The 17360-nt window shown below is 37.2% G+C and overlaps 1 protein-coding gene and 1 long non-coding RNA gene across 2 annotated transcripts; one reads left to right on the forward strand and one right to left on the reverse strand.

Moving 5' to 3' along the window:
• Positions 1-1271: 1271 nt before the first annotated feature.
• Positions 1272-6173, reverse strand: LOC114134480 (uncharacterized). Its single transcript, XR_003593393.1, has 2 exons — positions 5860-6173; positions 1272-1717 (listed from the first exon to the last, which is right to left on the reverse strand). It is a non-coding gene; the product is annotated as an uncharacterized LOC114134480 (long non-coding RNA).
• Positions 6174-7494: 1321 nt separating this feature from the next.
• Positions 7495-15378, forward strand: prlh2r (prolactin releasing hormone 2 receptor). Its single transcript, XM_028000709.1, has 2 exons — positions 7495-8376; positions 14720-15378. Exons 1-2 carry the CDS (start codon positions 7495-7497, stop codon positions 15044-15046), a joined length of 1209 nt encoding a protein of 402 aa, XP_027856510.1. The 3' UTR covers positions 15047-15378.
• Positions 15379-17360: the final 1982 nt, after the last annotated feature.

Here is a 17360-nt window from a genome sequence, read left to right on the forward strand (position 1 = left end):
TCTGTTTAAAGGGATTGTTACACCGGCAGAACAGTAGAGAAGAAAACTAAGTTCTGGAAACTAATTTACTTTTTTCCATTTTTATACTTCCACTTGGATCTCAACAGATTTTTAAAAACACACACTCACACACACAGTTAATAATATTAATTCATTAAAACACAATATATTCTGTTTCTCTTTGTTTGTTTTTTCATTAATGTAATGCACCGCACCATGTATTTTGTACTTTGATGCTAAATAAATTTCTATTAAAAATAGAAAAACAAAACAAACAAAAAAACAACAACTGCCAAAGCACTTAAAAACAACTAGCCAGCCAGGTGGTTTTTGGTGTCTGGAAAATGAGCCATTTCAAAAACCTCCTGGTTGTTGAGTCGCACTGTACCGTTACCTAGCAACCCCAAACGGTCACCTAGCAACCCAAGAGGAGCTCCAGAATCTTATAGTAGGTTAGCCAGTTTTTTTTTTAATGACTTATCGCATAAAGAAACTTATTCACATGTGATTTGTATTACATTTCTTATTTAACGAAAACACCGCAATTGCAAAATTGTGTGGGTTTTTTTTAGATATTAGAGGAATATTGACAAAGTTTTGCACACATTTGTAATGGTAACACAGCTAAAGAGAACAGGAAAATCCTGACAATTAGGGAATCTAAATGTTATGATTTGTGTCTTTAACTGTCTCCATAGTGACATAATGACATGATCAGAGTTGGGAAGGAACTCATTACAGTTACTCAATTACATTTACCTGAGTTACGTTTTTGAAACAATGGAGGATTTTTACTACACTGGACTTTTTACTTTTACTAGAGTAATTTAATTATGAAATATTCTTACTCTTACTTGAGTAAAATTTCTGTTTTCTACCCACAGAACGAAATACAAACATGTTTTAACCTAAAATTCACCAGACACACACCTGCAGTTTTAAAGTTTCATAACTTTTCTATTGAAAGAAACTGATTTGGAAACATTTTCTTTTTTGCTACTCATGAATTATTGTCATTTTGGTCCTTAAAATACAATACAAATACTGAGTAGACTTTTTCAGAAATACTCTTTTACTCTCACTTTAATAACTTTTTGGATGGCTACCTTTTACTTTTATTTGCTACAGAAAGTATCAACAAAGACCAGGATAATGTTCTTTGGAAATATGAGTCTGAAATGAAATTATTTTTCATGTTTGGCATAAACAAGGAAATTAACCTAAGTCAGACATAAATATTAAATCAGATTTGAAATCAAAATGCAAACAGATCTTGATAAATAAATGAATATTTAATAGCTGTATATTCAAAATTTATGAAAGAGTCTATCCAGGAGGTGTGCCATGAGTCCCACCTGATTTCCTGCTTGAGAGAACCAACATTTTCTCAAAAAGAGCTCCATCTCCATTGTGTCCACTTATATCTGGACACAATGGGTGAACACATGTGAGGTTGCCTTCCCTGCATGTGGCAACGCTCCGGTTGGACAATAAGAAGGTAAAAACCCAGAACCCACTGCTGTGGCATGTTGGACCTGAGGCTAGCTGCTGACAGTCACACTCTGAGGATGCTGGAGCAAGAAAACGTTATATTCTGCACAAGGAACTCATCACACAGGAGATGAATCGGCCACTTGGCTTTCTTGGAGGATTTGTCTGCTCAGCAGTCTAATAACTCCACAGAAATGACTCTCAGATGAATCAGGTGAAAAAACTCCTGCAGACAGAAAAATCCTCAGTAAATCCAACAGCAGCGTCGGGAAAGAACCCAACATTTAAAAACGTAATGAAATCAAACATTTATAGTCAGAAACTGACAAATATTTAAATTTTATGCTGCTTATCACAACCTGGTTGTAAGGTTTTTTTTGTCTAGTTTCTAGTTCTAATATATTAGCACACTTCAAATAAACTAACTTACAAGTAACCTTTCAGTGAGTAATAGGAGCTTTTTCTAAGTAAATAGGTCCTCAATATTGATGAAAATGTTCTGGTGGATTATTTCACTTATAAAAAGGGGAAAATATTGTGTTATAAGTAAAATAATCCGCCAGTGGAACTAATACCTTTTAAAATAAGTAATAGGGAACTATTTATTTAAAACCAGCTGCTGTGTCTTGATTAAAAGACACATTTATGTTAGTTTTGTCTTATTTCAAGTGTACTGAGATAAAATTTTAAAATTAGACCTAAAATACAAATATTTTACATCTAGTTTCTAGAGCAAATATCTTATTACACTTCAAATGAAAAAAAAAAGAGACTAAATTAACAGTGAGTTATATGAGCTTTTCTAAAGTAAATAATTCATTAATATTGATGAAAAAGTACTAGTTTCACTGGTGGGTTATTTAATTTATAACTTAGGAAAAATGTCTTGTTATAAGTGAAATAATCTGCAAGTGGAACTCGAAGTTTTTTGGTCACTGAAACACCTTAAAACTGAAATGTACTGAAAATTAATCAGTGAAATTGATTTTGAAATGTGGTTCAACAGAATAATTTAAAACAAACAAATGAATTTATTTTAGTGACCAGTATGAGTTTTTCCATCATTAATAACTTTGTCCATGCATGTATTTTAACACAATCTAGATGAGATCATAAAGATTTTCTTATTTAGAAGATTGTGGGAGAAAATTGCGTAAAAAATAAGATTATTCTGGCTCGAATAATCCTTCGCTCTACATGAACAGAGCTGACCAGTAATGAATTCTGGGTTGTTTTTGACAGTCAGTGTCAGGCTGACTTTAAAGACCCAAACAAATAAGGTCATGATTCCCAAGTCATTATTATGAAAGTTTAATGTGTTACCGGCTACTGAGACGTCCAGTTTGTCTCCTCATGGTTTAATCAGCTCTTCTCTTCAGCAAACAAGTGTTTTTTTTTTTTGCTGTTGTTGTTTCTGATGCACCTCACTGCAGGAGATGTGACGCCATTCGTTCATGATTCCAGGAAGTCAAGATCTGGTGTTCCCGCCAATAGAGCTGTGAAAAAGTAATTTTTCTCTGGAAACATTTTGCTTCTTTTTCTCACATTTAAATGTTTTAGATCAGGGATGTCAAACTCTTTTTCATTTTGGGCCACATCAAAATCATTAATGTTCTCAAAGGACCGGAATGTGCCAGAATGCATAGATAAAACCCATTAAACTGCTAAAATATGAATAAAATGTGTTCATTTAATTTTTTGCAGAACGTCACTCTTAAATAATGAGATTTTAGTCTGGTCAGTTCTGACAATTCTGAGCTGTTTTAGGGTGTCTTGTCACTTTAAATCCAAATAAGCTGCTGCTGGCCATGCCCACAAAACTCAATCTTTACACTCACAAATGAAAATGGCTGCAAACAGATGCGTAATTATACAACTGTACATCTTTGAAAAGCACTAGTAGAGCCTCCTGCACAACCAACAAGAATGCAGCAAGTGTTTTCTGGTTCGCAAGTCAACAACAAAAACACTTGTCTTTTCCAGCAGCCATTGTACAGCACATGCAGCAATAAAACCAGCTGACCAAACGTACTGGAGCTCAGCTTGAGTTGCTAGCTGACAGGCTAGGTTTCTGGGGTTGCTAGGTAACAGAGCAGTGCCAGCTGAACGTGACTTAACAATGGGAGGTTTTATTACTTATTGCCAAGCACTTAGACTATTTTTAGAAGCAGCAGAGACCATAAAGGGAAACAAAAAAGAGCAAAATGAGAATTTTGCATAATTTGTCCCCTTTAAATTAAATAAATAGGTCATTACCATGCAGCTAGTACCTCATACATCTTTAAAAATAATTTCATTATACCTAAATAAAAAGTACATGTTCAAACATTCTTAGTGTTTGAACTTTATTTAGATTTGAATGTTTAATTATCCGATACAAGTATTATAAAAAGCAACCGCTGGAAGAAAATTTGTGATGTAATTTTAACAACGTTGAATAAGGCATGGGCTGCACAGTGGCGCAGTTGGTAGCACTGTTGCCTTGCAGCAAGAAGGTCCTGGGTTCGATTCCCGGCCGGGGTCTTTCTGCATGGAGTTTGCATGTTCTCCCTGTGCATGCGTGGGTTCTCTCCGGGTACTCCGGCTTCCTCCCACAGTCCAAAAACATGACTGTTAGGTTAATTGGTATATCTAAATTCTCCCTAGGGGTGAGTGTGTGTGTGAATGGTTGTTTGTCCTGTATGTCTCTGTGTTGCCCTGCGACAGACTGGCGACCTGTCCAGGGCGTACCCCGCCTCCCGCCTGGAACGTAGCTGGAGATGGGCACCAGCAACCCTCCCGACCCCATTAGGGACAAAGGGTGAACAGAAAATGGATGGATGGATGGATGAATAAGGCATGTCTAACAGGACTGGGTAATATGGAGGAATTAAAGCAAATTCAAAGTGACCACAGCTAATCTCTGATACACCGACTGGATCGTCTGGAGGTAATTATGCTCGTCCTTTATAAATTAAGAGATTTCTATCCAGGATATCAGACTTCCTGAAGAACATTTACAACAGACTGTTTTCCCCCCCATCATAGTGGAGATGACTCACGCACAATCACATACTGAGTGGTCTCTGTGTGTGTGTGTGTGTGTGTGTGTGTGTGTGTGTGTGTGTGTGCGTGTGTGTGTGTGTGAGAAGCCCACTGACAAAGAGAGAGAGCAAGCTCACATCTTTATTTCAAAGCACAGAGGAGGAAATTCTGCACAACAGCAGGACTCTGCAAGAAAGAAGACGCTAACAGGTGCTGAGCCTACGGACTAGCAGGTACTTTTTCTTCTAATATGAACTTCACCGACAAAACATAGTAAAATACCTGCAGTATGTTGCATTCATCAGAATAGTTGACTTAAAACTAATTTAAAGTCAGAATTGCATTAATTTATGTTGCAGCTTTAAACGAAGACTATATAAATATAAATTATAAGTCTTGATTAGGATTATTTTGGGAATAATTTGGTAGTTTGAGACAGAATAAAGACATGCAGTATCCAGGTTCATTATGATGGACTTATTCCTGCGCTACAGTGCGTTGAACACGTAATGAGGCGTTGCCTCTTTTTGCAGCGCTGCTACCTGGGACTCAGCATCTCAGACAGGATTTCTTCTGATTGTGTGCTTGACACCTGCTACTTGTTCCCTTTTCAACCACAAAACTGACACAAAGAGAGACAGATTGTTCTGCATCCACCTCCAGTGTAACAGTGTGAATCCTGCTGCTGTTTATTTAATCTTTTTCTGATCTGAAAGACTGAATTATGTTCAATAATTTAGTGTTTTTAATCTTTTTTTAGAAGCCGCAAATCAAGTCCTCCTTCTTGACTTTTTTTGTTTAATATCTGATGATATTGACCTTTTGCAACTACGTCACTCCGTCATTCTAGCCGCCATGATGGACGTCGGAAATGAAGATCGGGAGTATTGAACTGAACGACTTAAGTTGTTTTCCCACGTTGTTTTTGCCAGTTTATTAATGAGTTTTACTTGTTTGAGTCAAACAAATTGATCTGTGAACGTAACAAACCCGGTTGGGGCTCACAGACGGCGGTATTTACAAAAGTTGGAAACAGCTAGCTTAAAAACCGGCCCGTATCTCCTCCCTCCTGACGTATTGATCAAATTACCGACTTTGCCTGAACTCACACCACATTATTTATGTCACTACGTCATAAACGGCGGCTCTCCTGACACCGGAGCTGCCTTAAAAACGTACAGAAGACGAGATGTAACCAGCTTATTTCCGTACATGCTAAGCTTTATGACGGTGCGGCACAGTAACCATGGTTACTGATGGTTAGACACGTACCTTCGCCATAATTCAATATTTCATATCTTTCTAATCATATTTACTTCTAAAGTATATGAACGTTAATCTTACCTTGTAAAGTGTTCGCTGCAAATCTGCGGTTACACCGAGTAGCCAGTCATTATGGTTGACGGCTGCTATCCATCGCTCCTCAAAAGTTACACAATAAAATGACAAGTTTGGTTTGTATCCTTGCCTGTTTGTGCGGCCGACCGCGTAGTACCCTGTGACCACGTTTTACTGCGAAATCAACTTAATAAAAGCGATACCAGGCCACCACATGTGCGTTTTTCGACAAACTTTACAGGTGCGCATAGGTTGTTTTGACGTCCGTCATGGCGGAGCGGGCCGAGTTTCGAAGAGAGTGACGTCACGTGCAAAGTGTCAATACAGCCGGCTGATGAGTATTTCATTTCATATCAGGTAAACATATGTTCACCGTGGTTCATGTGTGCTGAACACATCATCTGGACTTCTCATGAATACCCGATGCATCAGATTTAGAGAGGCTCGGAGAATAAAAGCTGAAAATGAAGAAGTGTTGGGTTTGTTGACGGGGACAAAAAGCCTCGCTGAAGCTTCTGTAATGAGCCTGATGGAGAGCCCTGAAGTGGCCGCTGATTGTTCTGCTCTAATGTGAGTCCTCTCACTAAGCCAGGGGTGTCCAAACTTTGTAGGCCAAAAAATAAATAATTTTTTAATAAACTGAAATCATAAAGTTGTATAGAAATGTTCAACCATAAAGATAGCGTGAAATATTTAAATTACTCTGGAAAAACACAAAAGTTTCAGTATTTTTGGTCTATTTTCTTGTGTAAGTATCTTAAAACATTTGAAATACAACAGAACAAACTTACAAGTAACTTTTTAGCAAGATAATGGAGCTTTTTTGAAGTAAATAATTTCTTAATATTGATTTAAAAAAATACTCGTTTCACTTTCAAATTATTTCACTTATAAAATTGGAAAAATGTGATATAACCTAATTGTGGAACTAGAACATTTTCATCAATATTAAGAAATTATTGACAACTCCTATATCTTGCTAAAAAGTTACTTGTAAGTTTTTGTCTTATTTCAAGTGTATTAAGAAATTTTTACTTAAAACTACACCACAAATACTCTTTATCATTTTGTGTTTTTGAATCTAGAGGTTGCACGTTTTCCGTTTTTTTCACTTCCGATACAGATACTGATACCAATATCTAAGGTTTAGTTTTGGCTGGTATCTTTCCAATACAGGAAAACAGTTATGAACGGACTGAAAACTTTTCTTTAAAAACCTCCCAATTGTTAAGTCACATTCAAATAAAAGAGATAAATGTACTGAATTAAAAACAGTACAGCACACTTAAATGCACCAATAGCTTCACAATCCTGGTAAGATATGCAAAAAATAATTTTAATTTGCTCAATCAGTTAATTTTGGAGTATAAAATAATAAAACTGACAAAAATAGACTGCAACAAACCTTTCAAATAGTTCAGATAGTTTAATCATGAATTGTAAATATAATGTAAAATTAATAATAAAGCAATATGGTGCTCAGAATACAAAGCATATGAACTGGAAACATTGTCACCGATACCCATTGTAGAATATTTTTCAGTATTGGGACGATACAGATATGAGTATCTGATCGGTGGAGTGAGTCTCAGTGTCTTTTTGAATGTCAACCCGATCATCTCCATCTTCGTTTCTGCAGACATGGACTGGGAGAAAGCGATGAATTTCTCCAGAGTGTACTCCTCGACCCCGACCTCTGACTCTTCATCCTCCTGCTGTAACTCTTCCCACCTCCTCTTCCACCCCTCTCTGTTTCCGGTCCCCACGTTTTCCGGCTTCGACCTGCTGTTCAGCCTGAAGCTCCTCTTCATCCCGCTCTACTCTGTCGTGGTTCTGATCGCCTGCTCCGGGAACCTCCTCCTTCTCTTCCTCATCTGGTACAACAAAAAGAGACACAACACCACTAACTTCCTCATCAGTAACTTGGCGCTCGTCGACCTGGTGATGTGCGTCTTCTGCGTCCCTTTGACGGCCTCCTACGCCTTTGATAGGCGCGGTTGGGTGTTTGGGTACCACATGTGTCACTTTGTGACCGTGATGCAGTCCACCACTGTTTACGCAGCAGTTCTGTCCCTCATGGCAATCGCGGTGGATCGTTATATCGTTGTAGCGTATCCCATTCGCAAGAGAGCGGGATGCCAGTTCTGCTGCTGCCTGGTGATGCTGATCTGGTTGTCCTCTTTGGCGCTATCCACCCCGACTGCGCTTCACACGGTTTACCTGGACCTGCACACTGCGGGCCTGGACATGGCAATCTGCGAAGAGTTTTGGGATGGACAGGAACAAGGCAGACTCATTTACTCGTGTTTCATCCTTTTCTTTTCCTACTTTGTCCCGCTGGCTGCTGTGTCCATTTCCTACTGTGCTATATCCTGCCACCTGAAGCGGAGGACCACGTCCAGTTTGACAGCATGTCCTGAGCTGAGGTGCGCACGGGCCGCCTGGAGTAGACGGCGGTGGAAGACCTTCTGTCTGCTGCTGGTTTCTGTTCTCTGCTTTGCCTTCTCCTGGCTCCCCTTGCAGGTAAACATGAGTACAGGCTGTCTGCATATACTTAAAAAGTTTTAAAAAGCCTTAAAGGTGACCTATTATGATTCCTTGGATCGGATGCGATAGGTGTATAGAAAACATGTTCATGTTCACATTTGTTGCACAAAATCATTCTGAGGTAACGACATTTAGTCTGGTCAGTTCAGAATGAGATATTTTAGGGTCTCTGTCACTTTTCATCCTCCAAATTAACTTCTGCTGGCCCCTAACTTAACATTTACACTCGCTCCTGAAAATGGCTGCAAAAAATGCACAATTATACACCAGTACATCTTTGAAAAGCAGAAGTGGAGCCTCCTGCGCAACCAACAAGAATGCAGCAAATTGTTTCTGGATGGTAAGGTAAGTCAACAACAAAACACTTGTCTTTTCTAGCAGCCATTGTACAGCGCATACAGTGGTAAAACCAGCTGACCAAATGTCCTGGAGCTCTGCTTGGGTTGCTAGGTGACGGGCTAGGCTCAGCCGGGATTGCTAGGTGATGGCGTAACTCAACACTCGGGAGGCTTTTGAAATTGCACATTTTCCAGGCACCAGAAAACTTTAACTTTTTGCCATAAAACAGCTGTGAGGGTGTGTGTTTTTAAGCGACTGGGCTGTTTTTAAAAGCTGCTTAGAACCAAATGGAAGTACAAAACTGTGCAAAATGAATGTCCCTTCAAATTAATGTATCTTAAATTATGGCCTAAAAATCTCTTAAATTCATTTAAAAAATGTAAATTGGCCTTAAATACCTTAATCAGAGGCCTTACATATTTTCTTTGAATGACTTCTCCGTCAGGCAAAAACTTGAGTTGTGCGCAAAAACCTTGTTTGCGTTCTGCGACTTTAGGCAGCTGAGGCTACAGCTAGCAAGCTGCTAATATTCCCTTGTTAGCTAGCTAAGTTTTTGCATCTGTCATGGGTAAGTAAGCAAATTTATCATCAGTTTACTGGATGTTTGTTTTTGCTTCTGGCTCACTTCTGTTGCCAACCAATGAAAAGCGAGATGCATTCTGTTCAAATAAGCTCGATATTATAGTGGTTAATAGTATTAATATGCAATTTTCTTCTATAGGTTTCTGTTGTGATACTGGTCTTACGTTTAATTCGTAGTGGTCTTTAAAAGTCTTAAATTTGAGTTGCTGAAACCTGCAGATACCCTGGAATAAAGCATCACGCTGATTGACATTCTGAGTAGAAAAGGGGAATCTCTTGAGAGTTAGGGAATCAGATTAAAGCCCATTTTATGTCTGAACCTGCAGTTCTAGAGCCAATAAAACCAGATTCCATCCATTTATTTTCTTTGCTGCTTATTGTTGAAGGGTCACCAGGGGAGCTGGTGCCTATTTCCAGCAATAAATGAACAAGAGGAAGAGTAAACGCTGGACCGGTTGGTATTCTACACCAAAAATAACCATGCACTAAGGGTAATTCAGGGAGACCAATGTGGCTTGGTTCACTGGTGGAAGCAATTGGAACATGAAGAAGAAACATGTCTAAAGAAAATGGCTGACTTTCGGCTTATGATTAAGATTTGAGGAACAAATAAACTGGAATCTTGGGCAACTTTATACAAAAATAAGTTAACATCATACCATGGATGATTCAAAAATACATTTAGGAAAACAAACAAACAAAAAAAAAAACAAGCAGATCAGGAGTAACAAGATCTACGTCACCATCCAATACATAAATGATACGCGAATTATATTATTCCTCCCAAAACACCTCTGTTCGATGTCAGAGTAAGGCTGGACAATACGGCTGATAAACGTTCAATATATTAGAGTGTCAATCAATAATTGTTGATTTTGATGATAATTGATTAGTTTTTATTTTAAATATGTGAGATACTGCCAAACTGGTGGTCTGACTGCTTTATCCACAGTTTTCAATCCACATTTTTTTGTTTTATTTTTAAGCATTGTGGCAAAACCTTAAACTGTTTCTCCACAAGTTACTCAACAAGTTGTTGCTAGGCAACCAAAGAGTGAGCGAGTTGCTAGGTAACCAAAGAGTGAGAGAGTTAGTTGATGCTCTGCCTACATCTCCCAGAATGCAGTGCAGTTCTGGATTCTAGTTCAGTGTATATTCTATACATTGAACATTCTATCATTTGTATTATCTATTAAAATTGATCACATGTAAATCGCAATACATATTATTGTCGATTTATTGTCCAGATCTATGTCAGAGCAACTTTATCTAAAATATAAAATTACCTTTAGGTGCAGGCTGTTTCATATGTCAACCGTTTTAATCATGCGATCATTTCACAGAGTAAAAGACAGGTTCAAATTCAATGTTTTAAAGCATTGATTATCAATATTAAAATGTATGGACATTTTTTGATTATCATTTAAAAGTTCTGGTTTCAGTGCCATTTATGATTGACAACTTGATTATAAAAAACCTGGATTTCTTTGACTACCTTCTTCAGGAATAAGTTGTTGCTTTGACTAGACCTGCCATTCTACAAGGATATTTTGAAGTGACCTAAAGAAAAGCAGTTAAAGGAGAATTTGAGGACGACAGCTCTCCCTACATATATTTAAGTATATTTAAGTTAAGAGCATTATTTCTTTAGCTCCATTATTAGCTCAATTATTTATCAAAAGTAAATAAAGGAGTTGGAGGAAGGTAAGTGAATCATCATGCACTGCAAAAACACAAACTTTTACCAAGTATTTTTGGTCTAATCTCTAGTGAAATATCTTTGTAAACTTAAAATTAGACAAAAGTAGTTTACAAGTAACTTTTCAGCAAGATATAGCAGTCTATTTTAAGTAAATAATTCTTTAATATTGATGAAAAAATAACTAGTTCCACTGGGAGATCATTTCACTTATAACAAAACATTTTTCCACCAATAGAACTAGTAATTTTTCCTCAATATTAAGGAATTATTTACTTAAAATAAGCTCTCATATCTTGCTGAAAATGTACTTATAAGTTAGTTTTGTCTTATTTCAAGTGCTTTACAAACTAGACTAAAAACACTTGAGTTTTTGCAGTGAATTGCCAAGAAGTTCTTATTATTTATTATAAATGATTATTTTCTGATCTGTAAGTACAGCTGCTGCTCAAAATGTTTAGGTTATTTGTGGATGCCATGAATAAGGAAACATCGGTCATACACATCCAAAAACCACGTAGCAGCGCACATCAGAAGCACCGCCAACGGGCCTGAAAGCTCTAAAAATGGACCCCAGCTTAAAAAAGAAGGCGGCCTAGTTTTACTAGTCATGGCTTTCAGTGCATTGTCTGCACATACAGATCTTGTAATGGCAAAACATGGGGGAAAAATAGCAAGTCAGCAGTTATATAACACTTTTAGCTGCTCTCTGCTGTTTCTTTGACACAACTTAAACAATGACGAATTGCAGCTACAAAACCGTAGAAACTGTTAAACTTCACCACATTCAGGCACTTTTATTGATGCAGAGTCAATACGCAATGGTAAGAAACGTCTTTGCAAATTTTTAACTGGTAATATGGAATCATATTATCCAAAGCAATCCAAATATATTGACTCATATTCAATCCTATTAGGCATGTGGCGTTGGGGAAGTTTATTGATTTCCTGTGTGAAGTTTGGTCTTGTCATCCAAATTTTTTGCATATTAATCAAGTCAAAGATCTGTGGGTTGTGTTGGCTTACAAAGACATGAGCCCACCTTCCACTTTACAGGTTTAATGAATTTACTAAAGACGGTTTGGTGCAAGAGGCCACAACAAATATTGCTGCAAAGTGGAGAACTAACACAACGGTCCGACGAGAAGCCAATAATGTAATGGATGGTCTGTAAGGCAAAAGCCAGAGACAGAAATCAAAAGTGATCAACAAATTAGGTAAAGGTAAACCCACTTAAAGTGGGGATTTTAAACCCACTTAAAGTGGGTACAAAGTGGATTTTAAACCCCCTTTAAAATCCACTTTAAACCCACTTTAAGAGGGTTTAAAATCCCACTTAAATCCTTTAAGTGGATTTAAAATCGATAACCCAAACATTTAATAGATTATGAATACCATTAATTCAAACTTTATCACCTTTGGGAAGCAGCCAATCAGAGACTGCTGTGGTTTCACCTCATAGTCCGGACTTGATTCCACTGGGAATCAAAATCACAACATTTGTTACATTTTCAGCTGCTGCCCTTCACTTTCACACTGCAGTCAAATGAACCAAAACCTGTTCCCCTCCTCGCCTGTGGAGGCGCTGCACTAAGAACCACAATAGGAAACGACACAAAAATCTCTAAAGAAGACATTGAGAGCAACTTCCTTCTTCACGGAATGTAAACAAAAACTAGAAATTCTGCATTGTGAATGCTGTAAGCTGAATACTTTTAGTGAAAATTGCAGAACCATTTGAAGTCAATTGCAGAAGACTTTCAGAAAAGAAATAGACCGAAACAGGAGAATACAGTACAAACCTGCAAAATACAAACAAAATTCCAGCCAAAAAGTATTAGAAATTCATGCAGAACACTGTTTACAAAGCTAAACTGTAATGTCACAGTTTATAAGTTAAATGACATAAAAACGAAAACTAGCTGAAATACTAAAGATAGACTGTCTTCTGCAGAAACGTAAAAATTAATACCGGATGTTTGAAAATGCTAAAAAAAAAATGCTTTGAGCAATAAATACAATATAAGCTAAATGGACTAAACTGTATATACATGCAGGATTGCATCACAGCCTGTGAAGGAGGTTTGTGTAGCACTGTTTAGTTTACTAAGGGTCTAGATGACACATAAAACCAGAAAACAGGAATGATTCCTGGAGCTGAAGACAGTAATTAAATAAAAAAACAATGCAAAAGAATAACTGCTTTCAATACCGTGTATTTTAAAGAAAGAATTAAAGTGAACACCACAAAAACACAAAAAATAAATGCAATCATATACACAGTACTGCAGTAAATCTTCCGAATGAATGTGCACAAACTGTGCAACAACAGTCCTAAACTTCCCCATTAATCATCACTGGTCAGCACAGTGTCCAACTGGCACACATTTGAAAGGTCCATGGGTTTGTAAGTGCAGATATTTGAGGGAAAAATGTCCAAGTGCAGTCTGTTGTCAACAGAGAAGAGATGAATAGTGGTTTGTGTGTCTGTATGGTGAGATGGAGGGGAAACAAGTGCAGACCATCACAGCCTCCTACCAGACCAGTAGAGGAACCTTCAGCTCCACTGGTTCCCAGTCAGATGTCAGAAACTCGCCACCCTTGAGCCCTAAAGGGGTCACCCGCCCTGCATTAAAATAAACAGGACCAGTAAATTACCAGACTGCTGGTTAACTAGACTCTTTTCAATGGTCATGTACATAAATCAAATGCAATTATGTCAACAAATTTGTATGTCTTTGAGACAAAAATAGAGATATCTAATTTAACCCATTATATTAAACTCATATTGAGTTTAATAAGTTAAAAGGGTAATAATTGGCTGCAGATGCCAGCCAGCAATTAGCATTGGCTACAAAAACCATCATGCTAAACAACAAACATTTTGTTCACCACTCACCAATTCCATTTGCAGTTCAGTGCAAGACAAACTTCATGGCTCCAAGCTCACTGGTTGTTCAGATCTAAATAATATTTTTAAAGTGCATAACAAACAAAGCAATGAATTAGTTGTTTGGAAGCACAAATCTGTAGCAGCTAGCTCTCCCCCTCACACCTGACTGGGAAAGCTGGAGCAGGCCTTTATTTCCACTCCATGACTAGCTGTCATTCTGACCAATGATGCTGCATCTGGAGCAGCAAAGTAGCAAAACAACAGATTTTATCAGTTGTAGTATTTCTCTTTTGTCTTTGGTAAAAGACGTCAACCCATTTCTCCCACAGGTTATAAACTTGTTTTAATTTCATTTACCCAGAATGCCTTGCACACTAGCCCACCTTCTGATTTTGGAGCGGTCTTTGGTCCGCTTGGCGCTAAGACGCGCATTCAAACCGCAGCAGGTTTCACTTCAACCAAAGCAAAACTGAGGTTTCACCTTTTTGCTCGGCATCAGAATTTGATGGCATATTCACACTTCCCCAAACAAACCAGACTTTAGGTAAGTGAGACTGAAGCAGACTTAACAAGATTGGTGTGAAATCTTCCTAAAAACAAACACTACCATGTCCCTGGCTGCTGTTCTGCACATTTGAGATGTTTCAGTGCATTTAATTCACACAATGAAAGAAACTTTGCATGCAGATCTTGGTCAAAAACAGATTGGGTCATGCTACAAGAGGTTGATTTGTGTTCTATATTGCACTGCATATTTCTGAAATATTACAGTTTCTTGCCTCTCAATAACACGCCTTATTTTCCAGGTGGTGAACCTTATCCGTGACCTGGACACAGACTTCTCCATACTGGGGAAGAATTACATTAACGTCATCCAGGTGTCTGCTCACCTGCTCGCCATGAGCTCGGCGTGCTACAACCCCTTCATTTACGCTTCGTTGCACAATAAATTCCTGTCCTACCTCTGTCTCAACCCCCTGACTCGCAGGAGAGGAACAGAGAAGCACGGAGGTCAGGGGTCGAGCGTGCTGACGACGTCTCACAGAATGCCGCGCCTCAACACCTTCACCACCGTGGCGGATTTACCTGCCGTTGTCCTGAACGACCTCGTTCCAAAAGAAAACTACATCTGAGCCGCGATGTTTTTGTCTCAAAATGTGTAATAAAGATTTTCATATCAACTCTACAAACATCTTTAAAAGCAGGTGAGATGGAGGGTGTAAACTTTTATTCTGACTAACAAAAGGTGAAACAAATTAATCTAAAGCACACTTTAAATACAGAATATTAAGATTCTCACATTACTCTTTGTACAAATAAATCAGTAGTAAATTATTTTATCACTGTGATAACGTAGCTATTTTAGAAATTATGTAAATGCTGACCAGTTTATTTATGCTGCTCTTTGCTGTAAGTTTCCTTATCTTGTATTCTTGTTTTTCATTGCTGTTTGTGCACATTTTAATGTTTATGTGACGTGAAAAAGTATTTTCAGATCATTAAACAAACTTTAATATCAGACAGAAATAACCTGAGCAAACTTTTTATTTACGGAAATAATAAAAACCTTGTTAAATCTACACTTGACTGTGATTACTTTTTTGTTTTTAATTTCAGAATTTACACTTGATTACTACCTAATATTTAAAAAAAAAAAACATTTGTCAGACTATATGACCCCTATGGTCATACAGAAGGGGTCAAAGGTCAAAACCGCTGCTGACCCAAACATTTTACTCGATTAGCACAACTTTAACATATTTTTAGTCAAGTAAAAAAGTGACAGTCAAAAAAATATTCAAGAGTAAAAAAATATTTGATTAAAAAGTTACTTGAGTACAGAGTAACTGATCGTTGTATTTTAAAATAATGTCACCAGATGGACAAAAATACAAAGTTATGTGCAGATTTGTGAAATTTGAAAATGAAGATAATTTGATCAAATAAAATTTGGGTTGTGGAAATGAAAGAAAATCGTAGTAGTTTTACTTGCAGCACAGACTGAATGAATGAATTCATGTCAGACTTCAGTACAATCAATTCAGCTGCAGATGTGACATTTGTTGGACAGTGCATGTGTAAAATTTTTAGTGTGTTTAAAATGTCAGCTAGAGATGAGGACATTATGTCTTCTATAATTATAAAGCACTGAATAAACCAGATAAGTATAGTTTGTAGTGTCACTTGTGTTTTTTTGAAGTAAATACTAGTTCTACAAAGCAAAATATACTACAAAATTACTACAAAATTACTACAATTTGTGTTCTAGTGCCATCAAACTCTGTAGTTCTGCTTTAATGTTTGAGTTTTGTTCAAACTTCACTGCTGAGTCACAGCCTGAAACAAAACAACACGAGTTTCTCAACTTATTTTCTTACGTTAAACTAGCAGCCAAACAAGCTGTTTGACTGCAAAGTTTCTCTGTTTGTCCGACCTTAGATGTGAAGCTGCCATGACCCAAGACATTTCAGAGTTGTTGAGCTGTAACAAGCTGGAGCGAGTTTCTCTCATAGAGAAAAACTTTTTCTTCTATCGGCTGCTGCCTTTAACAACAAGTCATCTGACTCCATTAGAGCTGCTGTTTGTGTCTCTTAAAATCAAACTTGTTTTCAGTGGCTTTTGACTCTATGTTGTTTTCTATTTTATAATTTAAGTACTTTTTAATACGTCTTATTCTGCTTTTACTGTTAAACACTTTGCTTCTGATAGAAAACGAGGCAGGGATCTCTTAAAGGTGACAAATTACAACTAAATGTTCTATATAGAACATGTTCATTACATTTTACGAACAAAATCAGTCTTAGATGAAGAAGTTTCATTCTGGTCGGTTCTGTCTATTTTGAACTCCTTTAAGAACGCAAAACCAACTGACCAAATTCCCTAGAATTCTACTTTGGTTGCTAGGTGACGGGCTGGGCTTCTCTATGGTTGCTAGGCAACGGGCTGGGGTTACTATGTGAGGGGCAGTGCTTGTTGATTTGTGACCTTACATTCAGAAGGTTTTTGAAACTGGCAATTTTCATTCATCTAATTTTATTCACTGCAGTAATTTTGGTCTAGTTTCTTGAAATAAGACAAAACTAACTTACGAATAACATTTTTGGAAGATATAGGAACTTTTTAAGTCAATAATTCCTTAATAATGATGAAAAAATGCTTGTTACATTGGCAGATTATTTAACTTATAACAAGACAATTTTTCCAGATTATAAGTGAAATAATCTGCCAAAGAACAAATTACTTTTTAATCAACATTAAGGAGTTATTAACTTAAAAGAATCTCCTATATTTTCCAAAAGTTACTTATAAATGTATCTTCTTCAAGTGTACTGAGGTATTTGCACTATACTCTAGGCCAAAAATACTTGGTAAGATTTTGTGTTTTTACAGTTTTGTCAGGAATTTCTAAATGAGAAAAATATGAAGAATTTGGAAGAAACTCCTTTA

The sequence above is a fragment of the Xiphophorus couchianus genome, chromosome 19 (assembly GCF_001444195.1).
Source record: "Xiphophorus couchianus chromosome 19, X_couchianus-1.0, whole genome shotgun sequence".
In the NCBI taxonomy this organism is placed as follows: domain Eukaryota; kingdom Metazoa; phylum Chordata; class Actinopteri; order Cyprinodontiformes; family Poeciliidae; genus Xiphophorus; species Xiphophorus couchianus.